Here is a 16,573-nt window from a genome sequence, read left to right on the forward strand (position 1 = left end):
ATTTATACACATGGATGCCGAGAGTTGATGTCATGCAAAAACTGCTGCAGATGTAGTCTATTGTGTTTATCCAGCTGAAAGGAAGGGCTGAACAAACCTGTCATGCGACATTCTAGTCACGTATTCTGTATACTATCGTCTTCTTTATTAAGCGCTCATTGTTCAGAGCTGTACTAGTGAAGTAGACAGAGGAACACCAACTTAATCTTCTGTTTTAGGTGTGTTTAACATAAGAAACTTCTTTGGAGAGTTCCAGACATCCTTCGTAACCAACAAAAAAAAGCCTCACCCTTTAGTTTCACATGTGTCCTCGACTTGTGTTCCACAATATTAAGGCACAGCCAAAAACACACCTTGATTTTAAGATATAAGATGAAGAAAGACTGATCTGCCCTATACCTACAGAACAGCTAAAAAATGTAGTAACCAGCTCACCCCAGGTTTAAGGAGGCATGGATATGCATTGAAGCACAGACTTACTTGGAAAAGCATTTCAAAAGCTAAAAAAGGCTTTAGTAACAATGATTCTACAGTGGACAGCGCCAAAACCCTTTCTCTTTAATGAGGTTGGCTCATTATGCCCCGTATACTACAGTCTTAGGTCCTGTCACAAAACCAGACACAGGGCAAAAATGAGCTGACCGGAGTCACTATCTGACTCAAGTCGACTCATTAAAGTGAACAGGTTTTGGCACCAGCTGGCTGGGAAATTTCAAAATCGGGAGCTCCCGTTTCCCAGCCGGGCTGGCGCCGAAACCTGTTCGGAACCCGGCAGCCGTAGTGTCTTACCGCGATGTGAATGCAGCCTAACACTTTTCACTACCCCCTCCCCCATAGCAAGGTACATTTCTTGAACTCTCTTGTGTGGTGCCCAGGTTCTCATAAATCTTGTTAGTTCTATTGTGGACGTTTATGTGGTCTATTGTGTAGAGCAAAAGTTAGTGGCCCTAGCGGGGTGAGGAAGGGAGTGGTGAGCATCTGGGATGTGATGAGATTTGCTAAGAAGATGCTGGGTAACATGGCAAAAATATTCACTAATTTGTGGAAACATTCATGCACATGCCCTGAAACGCCTCACAATGTCCACTTTCATACGAGTCCCATTTGTTGGATTTAGGGCAGTCAAGACAAGTATGTAAACAACAGCAAAGACTCAGTTGCCCCAACAGTACCTACGTTGGCTATAATTACATAATTACAATAATTAGAACACCCTTTAATAATGTTCAGTAGTACATATCTTACCATAGTTGTCCACGAAGGTCTTCCTTTATGAGCTCCCACAATGTACAAGAAGAGAAGAATGCTTGTAAATACGAATAGAGTAACAGAAACAAACATGACCCATCCTTGAAGTAATGACGTTCCAGGCAATCTAGTTGAGGCCACCAAAATCCATACTAGGCCACCAAAAACCTGTAATGAAATAGTGTTTATATGTCAGTGTCTTGAAATTCATTATAAAAGTAAACTTATGAATAAAGTAAAACTAATTTTTTACTGCGCTATTTGTTATTAAAATACAACAAGCTTGTAGAGAAAGACACATGAATCAGCCTGTAAAGGAGACTGTGCAGTATATTATGGGATTTGGAAAATAAAACAGGACTTTTGTGGGTCACATGTACCACTGCTCAGGTGCTGAAACAAATGCTTTACATGTACCTGTAACTTGAACACTTTAAAGAGCTAGAGAATTCATTTTTTGGGTATTTTTTCCTATTGCTTATTTAGTGCCAGTATATTTTACAGGGACAAATACAACTTCACCTACAAATAAAACTTGTAGGTGAAGCATTTTTTATGTGCTGGTACCGTATATACTCGAGTATAAGCCGAGTTTTTCAGCACGATTTTTCGTGCTGAAAACACCCCCCTCGGCTTATACTCGAGTGAACTCCCCCACCCGCAGTGGTCTTCAACCTGCGGACCTCCAGAGGTTTCAAAACTACAACTCCCAGCAAGCCCGGGCAGCCATCTGCTGTCCGGGCTTGCTGGGAGTTGTAGTTTTGAAACCTCCGGAGGTCCGCAGGTTGAAGACCACTGCGTCCTTCGACATCATCCAGCCCCCTCTAGTTCTGTACAGTACTCACCTCCGCTCGGCGCTGGTCCGGTCCTGCAGGGCTGTCCGGTGAGGAGGTGGTCCGGTGGGACAGTGGTTCCGGGCTGCTATCTTCACCGGGGAGGCCTCTTCTAAGCGCTTCGGGCCCGGCCTCAGAATAGTCACGTTGCCTTGACAACGACACAGAGGTGCGTTCATTGCCAACGTACTTCTGCGTCATTGTCAAGGCAACGCCTCTATTCCGGGCCGGAAGCGCGGAGAAGAGGCGCCCCCAGTGAAGATAGCAGCCCGGAACCACTATCCCACCGGACGACCTACTCACCGGACAGCCCTGCAGCACCGGACCAGCGCCGAGCGGAGGTGAGTACTCAGAACTAAAGGGGGGTGAGAGGGGGCTGGATGATGTCGAAGGCCGCAGTGGTCTTCAACCTGCGGACCTCCGGAGGTTTCAAAACTACAACTCCCAGCAAGCCCGGATAGCCGATGGCTGCCCGGGCTTGCTGGGAGTTGTAGTTTTGAAACCTCTGGAGGCCCACAGGTTGAAGACCACTGAGGGCGAATGATGAGAAGAGGATGATGAAGGGGGGGGTGTGGGATGATGAAGGGGGGTGTGTGGGATGATTACAAGGGGATGATGAAGGGGGGATGTGTGGGATGATGACAAGGGGATGATGAAGGGGGGATGTGTGGGATGATGACAAGGGGATGATGAAGGGGGGATGTGTGGGATGATGACAAGGGGATGATGAAGGGGGGATGTGTGGGATGATGACAAGGGGATGATGATGAGGATGTTAATGACGGGTCTGGATGATGACGGGGGTCTGGATGATGACAGGGGGGGATGATGTATTTCCCACCCTAGGCTTATACTCGAGTCAATAACTTTTCCTGGGATTTTGGGTTGAAATTAGGGGTCTTGGCTTACACTCGGGTCGGCTTATACTCGAGTATATACGGTAATTAAATTTATTAAATGGTCACAGGGCATTTAATACATTTTGTGCAGTTTTCAGAAATTTCGCTCTACACACACACACAAACCAAAAAGCTTAGCTAAGTCTGGGCTGGTGTATTTTTAGAAATGTTTGGTGTTTTTTGCAAAAAAAAATTGCGAATTTTAAAAAAGTCTCAGTTGATAAATTTATTAACACTGCAAGAGACTAACCGTAACAGCTGATCTGTACACACATAAAAAAAGGTAAACCAAAAAGTCACAAAAAGGAGCCCGAAACACTGCACAGAACCCACTTTGAGACAAATATACAACAAAAACAGCACTAAAGACCATGATAAAATCCACTCTATGTTATCATTAAATACAATTCCATACACTATTTCATAGAGAATAATCAGCAATTACATCTTGAATAAATTTTTTATGTCCAATATCAAAATAATTTAGTGGTTTAGAGGTCCTGTCATTTAAAATAACTTTTGACATGTCACAAAGACATGCGACATTCTAAAAGTTAGAGTACCTCTCATGATCCTGTTAAATGTTATAATCCTACCAGTTTACTGCCCCATCATGATAAATCACCCTCTGCCTTTATTTTTATTGTTTTTGTTTTATACCTTGACATTTAATCTGACTGAGCAGAAAATACAAAGCACAGACTGGGAAGGGGCATTCCCAAGCAGGCGTGACATTATCTGAAACCATACAGGGGAGAACTTCCTCTCTCACTCTGCTACAAACAGCCCAGAGCAGTTCAGTGTGAGATACATAAGGCTGCACACACCCCACTCAGCACTCCAGACTGCATTTCCTGATTTTGGACTTCTGCCAGGCCAGCATAAGTCCAAAGTCTGTGCAAGAGATAGAGAGAAATATGTTCTGGACAAGTAGGGAGACGCCTTGAGGCAGCTTTTTTAAACACCAATAAAACATAGAAAACTTCATTATAACATTAGAAATATTTTTGTTCCCAGGCTGCTGCCTTATAAAATAACAAACACTTTAACCCCTTAACGACAATGGACGTAAATGTACGTCACGGTGACGTGGTACTTAGCGCACCATGATGTACATTTACACGCCACCATGATCGCGAGCACCAGAGAGGTGCTTGCGTAATGCCTGGCAGGTCCCGGCTACTATCAGCAGTCAGGGACCCGCCGGTAATGGCGGACATCCGGTATTGACCGGATGTCCGCCATTGACCCCTCAGATGCCGTTATCAATACAGATCACGGCATCTGCAGCAGTGCAGTACTTTGAATGGATGATCGGATCGCCCGCAGTGCTGCCGCGGCGATCCGATCATCCAGCATGAGATCGAGCAGACCAGAGCAGAAGATGACTGATTATACTGAGCAGTGCTGTGTCCTATACATAGCACTGAACAGTATTAGCAATCAACTGATTGCTACGAATAGGGACATAAATGGGGACATAAAAAGTGTAAAAAAAAAAAAAGGAAAAAAAATTTCAAATAAAAAAGTAAACAAATGTGAAAAATCCCCTTCCCAATAAAAATGTAAAACGCCCGTTTTTACCATTTTACCCCCCGGAAAAGCGTAAAAAAAAATATTAATACACATATTTGGTATTGCCGCGTGCGTAAAAGTCTGAACTATTAAAATATATTGTTAATTATCCCATACGGTGAACGGCTTAAACGTAAACATTTTTTAAAAAGTCCAAAATTGCTGCTTTTTTGTCACATTTTATTCCAAAAAAAGTTAAATAAAACATTTATAAAAAGAAAAAAACCTAAGCAAAAGTGGTACAGATCATGGCGCAAAAAATTAGCCCTCATATCGCCCCATATACGGAAAAATTAGAAAGTTAAAGGTGGTCAAAATAGGGCAATTTCAAACATACTAATTTTGTTAAAATGGTTTGAGATTTTTTTTAAGCTGTACAATTATAGAAAAGCATATAATCATGGGTAGAATTTTATTTGGATTGACCCACAGAATAAAGAAAACATGTCATTTTTACCGGAAAGTGTACAGTGTGAAAACAAAGCCTTACAAAATTAGCTAAATTGCGGTTTTCTTTTCAATTTTCCCACATAAATAATATTTGTTTGGTTGCGCCGTAAATTTTATGGTAAAATAAGTGATGTAATTACAAAGTACAATTGGTGACGCAAAAAAACAAGCCCTCATATGGGTCTGTGGATGGAAATATAAGAGCGTTATGATTTTTAGAAGGCGAGGAGGAAAGAACGAAAAGGCAAAAATAAAATTGGTCTGGTCCTTAAGGCCAAAATGGGCCTGGTCCTTAAAGGAGTAGTCCGGTGCACACTTTTTTCATTTTATCCCGTCCGGGCTGCAAAATAAAAGAAAACGCACTTTATCTTACCTGCCAACGAGCCCCCGGAGCTCCGGTACACTCCGGTACAGGCGTTCGGTCCCCGGGCTGTATTCTTCTTACTTCCTGTTAGCCCGGCACGTCACACGGAGCTTCAGCCTATCACCAGCAGAGGCGGGACATCGCTGCGGCCGGTGATAGGCTGAAGCTCCGTGTGACGTGCCGGGCTAACAGGAAGTAAGAAGAATACAGCCCGGGGACCGAACACCTGTACCGGAGTGTACCGGAGCTCCGGGGGCTCGTTGGCAGGTAAGAGAAAGTGTGTTTTCTTCTATTTTGCAGCCCGACAGGATAAAATGAAAAAAGTGTGCACCGGAGTACTCTTTTAAGGGGTTAATGCACCTTTCCACGCATTTACCACAACAGTCCACAGTTCACTCCTAGACTTCTTATTTCTAACCAACTATACTGTCTAAGTGTGTAGTCAAAAATGCAACATCATTGGTTCTCTTAAGAAACGTAAACTACCTGCTTGTATAGAACAATGTCAAATACAATTTCTGTTAAAGACTTCTTGTCAGGTAATAAAAAGAAATGATGGAAGTGCCTTGTGAAATGCTCAAATCGAATGCAAATACTCCTAGTCAAACATTAACCTTTAACCCAAAACTGGATTTTGATATTACTAGGGTACAAGTTACTTTTTAACAAGTTGCAGGATCTGTCATCACTGGTGATGTTGTTTCTTGTGCAGCCAGTAGAATTGTACCTTTATAGTAATGCTCTAATACATAAGGGCCCTGAGAAAATCTGGTGATTTTGTCAACATAGAGAAAGGAGGGGGGCTTAAAGGTTCTTTGATCTCTACTTCCTCATTCGGTGTTGTTCCCAATATTTTTCATTATTGCACAAGTACAGTTTATCTGTTTACTTAGCCTGCTTTCACACTATAAAAATACCTCCGTTATAAACGTCCGTCATAAAAATCTTAAAAATCAACCGTTAAACAGCCGTTAGAAAATCCCTAACGGCCATTAGAATGTCCCATTATAGTCTATGGGATTTTTCTAATAGCCGTTTTAACCCGTTATCGCCCGTTATTAATAAAGACTGTTATTTTGTGACGGGCGATAGTAACTGGAGAAATAGTTTATGAGGGAGGTGATATAAATGTAGATCTTAAAGTTAGTTCGTATTTCACAATTTATTTCTTAGCTTTGATCTCTACATTTTTATATTCATCTGTTATGAATATATGAGTAAATATACAATTGGGTGTCTCCATTCTACTTGTCAAAGGGGCGTATTCCTGCATATTCTAAAACAATCGGTACTGATTCTACAATATCATTGTAGGGAAACACCCTTTAGCCTACTAGCAAAAGAAATGGTAACACCCATTTATCAAGTTATTTATATATTTTCAAGAGAAATAATCCAGAAATAGCACAACATAAGGGTCTAAGAAAAATTGCTCCAAAACTATTATTGTATGGGAAATACAAGCAGTTAATAAAACAGAGAGGTCAGGAGACATGACAGATCCTCTTTTGGGAACAAACAATAGCAGTACATCTTGGATGGAATTGTCAGGATCCGGACTGGTATGCGGAGAGGACGCGGGTGGCACTGTCAGGATCCGGACTGGTATGTGGAGAGGGTGGTGGATCCTCTGTGTCAGTGAGGTGATGGCGTGGGCCGTAGCAGGGGAACGGAATCTAAGGGGTTACTGGTTTTCACCAGAGCCCGCCGCAAAGCGGGATGGACTTGCAGCGGCAGGTAACCCCCAGGTCGTTCCACCCAATAGCGACTCAACCTCACTGACGGCTGGGACAGGCGCGGTACACAAGGATAAGGCAAGAGCAAGGTGGAACATAGCAGAAGGTCAGGGCAGGCAGCAACGGTTCGTAGTCAGGGGCAACGGCAAAGGTCTGGGTACACAGGCAATGGAACACACAGAAACGCTTTCTCAGGGCACAAGGCAACAAGATCCGGCAGGGACAGGAAGGGGAAGTGGGTTTATAAAGTGTAGGGAGTGTTAGAAACTAATTGGGCCAGGCACCAATTAATGGTGCACTGGCCCTTTAAATCTGAGAGACCCGGCACGCGGGCGCCCTAGAGAGCGGGACCGCGGAACTGAGCAGGAGGACGGGGCAGGTGAGAGACACGGGGCGGGGCAGGTGAGAGACACGGGGCGCGATCCGAGAGAGACACATGGGAGCAGCGCTTGCGGTCAGCGGTGCCGACCGGAGCGCTGCATATGGAGGCACGCCGCGAGCGCTCCGGGGAAGCAGCGGGAACCGGAGCGCTCGGCGCGACAAGAATGATACAAATTAAAACGTGTAATATTTTTATTGTAAGATTGTTTATCAAGGTTATTATTATTCCGTTCATGCAAAATAAAGAGAGGGCTGTGACAATAGAAATGATATACCAATTGTAGTATAACCCTATAAAAAGATCATGGTTGCTGTCAATAAAAATGAATTGCCCGTTGTGGTAAAACATGTTTAGATTTTTTGAACCTCTGAAATTTAAAAGACCCACAAAAATAACCTACAGATTTATGGTGAATCGAATGGAAATCTGCAATTCCAGACTTTTCTTTGGTAGAACTTGGCAAATTTCAGTACCTGCCATATTCCCAAAGACTAGAGCAAGTGGAGCAAATAATGCCTCCGAAGTGTTCCAATTGGTAGTGACCACTGGAGGCTGACCCTAATTCCAGACCCGACAGTACCCACCAAACAGTGCCACACTAGAGAAGCTAGTCTATTTCTCTCGTTTTGACTTTGTGAGGAGATGTGAATAGACATGTAATGATGAGGTAATTATTTTTAGGCTATAGTTTGAGTTGTGCAACATTTTTTAAATGTATTTACAAATATTTCTTCACGGAATGTTTTAAAATTAAAGATCAAAAATATGTTCACATGTTTTTAGGGGGAGACTACAGAGGAAACAGGGTCTCCTACTGTAATTCATCAGTATGGGGTCCTTCAGGATCCCTATAAAATAATCTTCACAAGCACTAGGGTTGCTAGGCAGATCCCAAATAAGTGAATGCTGCAAAAAATTGTTTAAAAAAGAATTCTTCTAGGAGAGAGGTTCTATTGCTGTGATGAAGGCTTCAGGGTGCCCAGGAAAGTCCAACAAATGGCAGGACTGTCTACTTAGGAGGATTTAGTTATGTGATGGCTTTAACACCAGGGCAGAGCTTGGCAGCAGGTGTCAGCACATCTGCACACACAGTGAAATTTTTTGGTGGTTCGTCTGGTGTCAAAAAGGGCAGCAAAACAAGGACAGACAAACATTAATCCCCATTAAGACTATTTTGGACATCTAGAAATATGATTGCCTGAAGAAGATAGGGAGAGTGCTACCATGAGTTCTGTGTCATGCCAACAGTAAAACATTCTGAGGCCATTCGTGTGTGGCATTGCTTTTCAACCAGGGAGTCAGCTTTCTCACAGATTTGCCCAAGAACACTGTCATGAATACAGAATGGTAACTAAACATCCACCAAGAGCAACTTCTCCCAATGATCAAGGATTAATTTGGTGAGGAACAATGCTTTTTCCAGCATAATGAAGCACCATGTCACAAGGCAAAAGTGATAACTAAGTGGCTCGGTGAGCAAAACATTGACATTTTGGATTCATAGTCAACAAACTCTCTAGATCCCAATCCCATTGAGAACCTGTAGTCAATCCTCAAAAAACGGGTGGACAACAAAAAACAGAAACTGTGATAAACTCCAAGCATCGATCAGGTAACAATGGGTTGTTATCAGACAGGATTTGGCCCAGAAGCTGATATCCATGCCAGGGTGATTTGCGGAAGTCTTAACATAGAAGGGTCAGCTGTAAATATTGCGTCTTTGCATAAACTTGATATATTTGTCAATGAAAGTTTAAAACTTAGGAAATGCTTACAATTGTACTTCAGTGACTATAAAAACATTGAACTAAGGCTAAATTCCACTAAGGTTTTTCATGCAAAAACACTTATAAAAACGCTGCGGCCAGATGTTAGCTGCAAGTCAGTAGTGAACTGCAAAATGCCAGATCCACTTGGCATTTTTCATTTTGGCATTATTTTACTCCTTTGGGCATTTTCAGCTCTTTTGGGCTCAGAGGGTGGTTTTTAAAATGTCCTCAAATTCAGAGTATGGTGTTTTTTTCTGGAAAATCTTGGTGACTTTCTGGAAAGTCTATAGAAAAATGCCATGTGGGTTTTAACTTTGGCATTTTTGCAGGCGGTTTTTATTCTTTTTTTTTTTTGTACTTTAACAATCTAAAAAAGTGATGGAGATACTTTTTTTTTGTTAAATTTCATAGGGTGCCATAAACAAAAAAACATACAGTAGTGATGGGAAAAATTTTATTTAAGGAAATTTATATTATTTGAAAAACATTTTTATTAATTTTTAAACAGGGATCAATTTATGTGGGTGGGCAGAGAGCTAAAAATCTAGCCAGAAATATAAAAAATTTTGAAAGGGTCCATTTAATTATAAAAATAATATATTTTTTTATAATTAATTTTGTAAAACTTTTTATTAGTAATGTCTTTTAATTATGTGTTTAATAAAATGTGTGTGTTATTTTACCTTTTTACTTTTTTTTATTTTTTAGGTAGTACTACTAGTCCCAGCATGGAACAGACTGTTGCATGATGGGAGTAATAGTACCTGTACTAATAGACAGATCGCAGCGGGTGTCACTTCTGACAGCCAAAGGCTGTCTGGGCATGCTAGGAGTTGTAGTTTTTCAACAATTGAAGACTCCCTGTTTGGGAAGACATTGCAATATGGGCATATTGGATTCGGAGGACTACTGTGTATGAACTGGATTTTTTTTTCTTTTAATAAAATGGCTAAGGAGGGCTGTGAGGGAGTGTTTTTTAGAATAAAATAATTTTTCCAATGTGTCGTGTTTTTTTTAATTGAATTTTCAGGCTTAGTACTGGAAGCCGTCTTATTGATGGAATCCATTACTAAGCCAGGCTTAGCGTTAGCCCCAAACACAGCTAGCGCTAACCCCCAATTATTACCCCGGTACACCCCGCCACACGGGTGCCGGGAAAAGCCAGTACCAATAGGCCCGGAGCGTCAAAAATGGCGCTCCTGGGCCTAGGCGGTAACAGGCTGGCATTATTTAGGCTGGGGATTGCCAGTAACAATGGTCCTCTCCCACCCTGGTTATGTCAGGATGTTGCTGCTTGGTTGGTATCTGGCTGTGAATAAAAATACGGGGAACCCTATGCATATTTTTTCGATAAATAAATTTAAAAAAATATTCACATTTCTCACCTCCTGCTCCCCCATCTGACCCTCCAGGAGCGGTGAAGGAAGCAGTAGTGAAACACGTTGGAGGGTGAGAGCACTACTGACCAGCAGATAGAGAAAGGTTGGCTGCCCTGTGGCCTAGGAAGTGGCAAGTTCTTTCAGTATTGAGTTTTTTAGCCCAAAGACAGGTGTTTACAATATCCTGTATATATTACACTGCAAGTTTGAGTTGTGTTGACCTTATGTAAACCTAGCATTAACCTTTGTCAAAATGAATTGCCTTGAGCAGCTCTTTAAATGGTGGTGCTCTTTTATCAGCAAGTACTTGGACTGAGACTACGTGACTGCAGGGAAGTGTAGGACCATATACAGAGAGTTTGACAACGTGCACATTTGCAAGCTGACAGCTGAGGTGATTGAAAGTAAATTCCATTAACGTCTGTGCCCCAGAGAACACGAGGGCCCATAAAGGGGCAGAGTAGCTCTATATAAAAATGTCTGGTACAACTCTGCTAAAAATGACTATGCGAAGCAGGCTGTGGCAAGAGGTAGTGTCCTAGAGATACACTGTGTTACTGTAGGATAGGTAAACGCTGGTAGCCACTTTGGAAGCAACCTGACTCTCGCAGGACTATCACATGGTCAGCCATGGTCATGGACAGCCTCAAAAGTCAACAAACCTGACCCTTTAAGTTTTGTACAACCAAGTATGACCTGTTACTATCATGCATTTATCCTACTGTTGTAAGGGAAAACAATCTTGTGTCCAACATCCAGTGTTTTGTGACTATTTCTTAAAGAAGAGCCTAGTAACCACCCCTCTTCCTGATGGCCAATGATGACCAGAAAACCTTGTTCTCAGGATCAGATAAATTCTCTACCAACATGACCTCACTGATAAAACTTTTTTACAAAGTTAAAATGTCATAAAAGTCTAAAGGATGGTAAAAAAAAAAAAAGCTTAAAGGGAACCAAGCAATAGATTTTACTATACAGTGGTCCCTCAAGTTACAATATTAATTGGTTCCAGGACGACCATTGTATGTTGAAACCAATGTATGTTGAGACCTTAACTCTATGGAAAGCTGATAATTGGTTCTGAAGCCCCAAAATGCTTTCCAAAAATAGGAAAAAGTAAGGATTAAAGTAGATAACTAATATAGATAAATGTAATACATTGTAGATAAATGTAATAAATGTATACAGTGGTCCCTCAACATACGATGGTAATTCGTTCCAAACGAGCCATCGTTTGTCGAATCCATCGTATGTTGAGGGATTCGTGCAATGTAAAGTATAGGAAGCTGTACTCACCTGTCCCCGCCGCTCGAGATGGTGTCCCCGGGCCTCCGCTGGGCTCTCCACTGTCTTCTCCGGTCCTCCGCTGTCTTTTCCGGTCCTCTGCTGTCTTCCGCAAGGCCTTACTGGGCCTGCGTAGCGACATCATTACGCCGCTGCGTACGCCATTCCTATTGGATGGCGTGCGCAGCAGCATATTGACGTCATCGGAGAGGGCCGAGAAGACACCGGAAGACCAGCTCTGGAACCGGAGGGCACTCCAGAGCATCTTGGAGGGGTAAGTAATACTTACCGCACCACACGGGGAACATTAAGCTGCTATCCGGCAGCAGCTTAAGCATTTTGCGCTGCCGGATAGCAGTTAATGCGATGGCCCTGACATAAAAAAGCATCGTATGTTGATGCTGACATCGACATGCGATGGCCTCTGAGAGGCCATCTTACGTCGATTTCATCATATGTCGGGGCCATCGTAGGTCGGGGGGTCACTGTACTAACTACCTGTTAGTTTTTGATATTATGCTGAGAAGCAATTAGATCTTTATACAAGATTGTAGATGTGCGACCATGCCTGTTTTTCTACCTGAATTCTAATATAGATAAAGCAAGTCCTTACATATTAAAGTAAGAAAGATCTGCTGGGAGCTGTAAATCACTGTCTATATAGAGGACAGGAGCTTCTTCAGGGTCCTGTACAGTACATGCAATGTCCTAAAAAAAAGTAACATGGAGCCGCCCTTACCTGGTATCCAAAGGAGCAGCTAACTATGGCACAGGTAAAGAGAACAGAACATGTAATACCTCTCTGTATTGTAGGGAGGCGCTACAAGACAGGAATTTAGTGCATACGCTTCAGTGCTACAGGGTTTTACCAGTGAATGCCCATTCTGATTGCTCAGTTCTTCCAGCCATTGACACGTTTCGCAGATCTGGACTGTCTGTACATTGTATGTTGAGTCTGGTTTCAAGTTACAATTGTCCACAAAAGACAATTGTATGTTGAAACTATTGTATGTTGAGGCCATTGTAAGTTGAGGGATCACTGTATATGGTAAATACTTCATTCTCCCCATCCCTGGGGGACGTTTCTGCCCACAGGGATGTTGAGAATACAATACAAAGTTTGTGAGTCTTCCCCACCACCCGTAAGTAGTTCCCTGGGCAGGGAGCTATGCTTACCTATTCTCGCTGCTCTGACCATAGTTATACCCCCCTCGGAGTGATTGACAGCCTGTGTCTCTGCTCTGCTCCGTCTTCTAAGTGTGGTGAGAATACAGATTTTAACATATAGAACGCATTGCAAAGCATTATATATGGTAAAACCTAATGTTTGGTTCCCTTAAATTTGGTTCCATCAAATTTATAGAGAGAAAACAATTTCATGTATATGAGAAGAAAATAACAGCTGTTATCACACATGCACAGCACAACAGTATAAAGTTTAACCTTTGCTCATGAAAAATAAACGTAAAGTATTTTGAAATCTATGTCACACCTTAATAAAGAATGTAGCTGACTGATATTCTATTGACTGGGGCCACACGTAAACACATGAAAGATCTAACAATTTGACATAATCAAAAAAGGAGTGGGTAGACATTAACCCCTTAAGGACCCTTGACATACGCGGACGTCATGACACCCTGGTACTTCAGGACCCGTACGCGTACGTCATGGAGAATTCCGGTCCCCGCCGGGCGGGGATCGGACCAGGATGCCTGCTGAAATCATTCAGCAGGCATCCCATGCAAATGCCCAGGGGGGTCATTAGATCCCCCCATGTCGGTGATCGCGGCAAATTGCAAGTGAATTCACACTTGCGATTTGCGCGATTCCGGGTCATTACGGGTCTATGGTGACCCGGTGACCCGGAATATAAGGGGGATCGCGGTTGACTAAGACACCCATGATCCCCCTGAAGGGATAGGAGTGAGGTGGCAGGGGTGCCACCCCTCCTATCCCTGCTATTGGTGGTCTAGACGCGACCACCAATAGCAGATCGGGGGCGGGGGGGTTAACTTTCGTTTTCCCCAACCTTCCCACCCACATTAGGTGGGGCAGAACGGGGAAACAACAGAAGACCGGCGCCGAAGATCCACTTACCGATCCGGGCGGGCGTCGGAGGCAGCGGGCGACGGAGATCGGCGGGCGGCGATGACTTGCGGCTGGATCCGACGGAAGTCGGTGAGTTGCCTAGCAAAATCTGGAGGGTAGAGTTTGAGACCATTATACAGTGGTCTCTAACTGTAGCCCTCCAGATGTTGCAAAACTACAACTCCCAGCATGCCCAGACAGCTGTTTGGCCATGCTGGAATATGTAGTTTTGCAACAGCTGGAGGGCTACAGTTAGAGACCACTATGCAGTGATCTCTAAACTGTATTCCTCCAGATCTTGCAAAACTACAACTCCTAGCATGCCCAAACAGCTGGTTGCTGTCTGGGCATGCTGGGATTTGTAGTTTTGCAACAGCTGGAGGACCACAGTTTGGAGATCACTTTGCAGTGTTCTCTAAAACTGTAGCCCTCCAGATGTTGCAAAACTGCAAATCCCAGCATGCCCAAACAAGTGTCTCGGCATGCTGGGAGTTGTAGTTGCGTACCTCCAGCTATTGCATAACTACATTGTAGTTTTGCAACAGCTGGAGGCACACTGGTTGGAAAATACTGAGTTAGGTAACAGAACCTAACTGAAGGTTTTCCAACCAGTGTGCCTCCAGCTGTTGCAAAAGTACAACTCCCAGCATGCACGGTCTGTCAGTAAATGCTGGGCATTGTAGCTTTGAAACAGCTGGAGGTTTGCCCCCCCCCCCCCCCCAGGCTAATGTACAGGGTACATTCACACGGGCAGGTTTACAGTAAGTTTCCTGCTTCAAGTTTGGGCTGCGGCAAATTTTTTGTCGCAGCGCAAACTCCTAGCGGGAAACTCACTGTAACACGCCAGTGCGAATGTACCCTAAAAACACTACACTAACACATAATAAAGAGTAAAACACTACATATACACCCCTTACAATGTCCCCACCCCCCACCCCCCCAATAAAAAAAATATATTGTATGGCAGTGTTTCCAAAACGGAGCCTCCAGCTGTTGCAAAACAACAACTCCCAGCATTTCCGGACAGCCACTGAGTGTCCAGGCATGCTGGGAATTTAGCAACAGCTGTAGGCACTCTGTTTGGGAATCACTGGCGTAGAATATCCCTATGTCCACCCCTATGCAATCCCTAATTTAGTCCTCAAATGTGCATGGCGCTCTCTCACTTTGGAGCCCTGTCGTATTTCAAGGAAACAGTTTAGGGCCACATATGGGGTATTTACGTACTTGGGAGAAATTGCACTACAAATTTTGGGGGGCTTTTTCTCCTTTTACCCCTTATGAAAAGAAAAAGTTGGGGGCTACACCAGCTTGTTAGTGTAAAAAAAAAAAAATTACACTAACATGCTGGTGTTGCCCCATACTTTTTATTTTCACAAGCGGTAAAAGGGAAAAAAAGACCCCCAAAATTTGTAACACAATTTCTCCTGAATACGGAAATACCCCATATGTGGGCGTAAAATGCTCGGCGGGCGCACAACAAGGCTCAGGAGTGAGAGCGCACCATGGACATTTGAGGCCTAAATTGGTGATTTGCACAGGGGTGACCGATTTAACAGTGGTTCTGACATAAACGCAAAAAAAGAAATACCCACATGTGACCCCATTTTGGAAACTACACCCCTCATGTAATGTAATAAGGGGTACAGTGAGCATTTACCCCCCACAGGTGTCTGACAGATTTTTGGAACAGTGGTCCGTGAAAATGAAAAATGAGTATTTACACCCCACTGTTCCAAAGATCTGTCAAACGCCAGTGGGGTGTAAATACTCACTGCACCCCTTATTAAATTCTGTGAGGGGTGTAGTTTCCAAAATGGGCTCACATGTGGGGGGGGTCCACTGTTCTGGCACCACGGGGGGCTTTGTAAACGCACATGGCCTCTGACTTCCATTCGAAAAAAATTTTTCCCCAAAACCTAAATGGCGCTCCTTCTCTTCTGAGCATTGGAGTGCGCCCGAAGTGCACTTGACGTCCACACATGGGGTATTTCCATACTCAGAAGAGATGGGGTTACAAATTTTGGGGAGCATTTTGTCCTATTACCCCTTGTAAAAAAAAAATAATTTGAGGGAAAACTAGCATTTTAGTGAAAAAAATCATTTATGCCATTTTTTTTTTTTTTGCTTTCCTGGAACCATAGTGGCTTCCTAAATGAAACATGTCCCCCAAAAAACCATTTCAGCAAAATTTGCTTTTCAAAAGCCAAATTTTACGTCCTAACATGGGGTATTTCCATACTCATAAGAGATGGGGTTACAAATTTTGGGGGGCATTTTGCCCTATTATCCCTTGCAAAAAATTTTTATTTGAGGGAAAACTAGCATTTTAGTGAAAAAATAAATAAAATCATTTGCACATCCAAATTTAACGAAAAGTTGTCAAACACCTGTGGGGTGTTAAGGCTCACTGGACCCCTTGTTACGTGCCTTGAGGGGTGTAGTTTCCAAAATATTATGCCATGTGTTTTTTTTTTTTTTTTTTTGCTGTTCTGGCACCATAGGGGCTTCCTAAATGTGACATGCCCCCAAAAACCATTTCAGAAAAACTCACTCTCCAAAA

At 43.1% G+C, this 16,573-nt stretch overlaps 1 protein-coding gene across 1 annotated transcript in view; it reads right to left on the reverse strand.

Annotated features, from left to right (window-relative positions):
* LOC130360812 (myelin and lymphocyte protein-like) overlaps window positions 1–16,573 on the reverse strand; it is an 84,942-nt gene that overhangs the window by 6,813 nt on the left and 61,556 nt on the right. Inside the window, exon 2 of the mRNA XM_056563377.1 lies at window positions 1,246–1,416. Within this exon, the coding sequence (XP_056419352.1) occupies window positions 1,246–1,416 (171 nt within the window). The remainder of the gene's footprint in view (window positions 1–1,245; window positions 1,417–16,573) is intronic.

The sequence above is a fragment of the Hyla sarda genome, chromosome 3, assembly GCF_029499605.1.
Source record: "Hyla sarda isolate aHylSar1 chromosome 3, aHylSar1.hap1, whole genome shotgun sequence".
NCBI classification, from domain to species: domain Eukaryota; kingdom Metazoa; phylum Chordata; class Amphibia; order Anura; family Hylidae; genus Hyla; species Hyla sarda.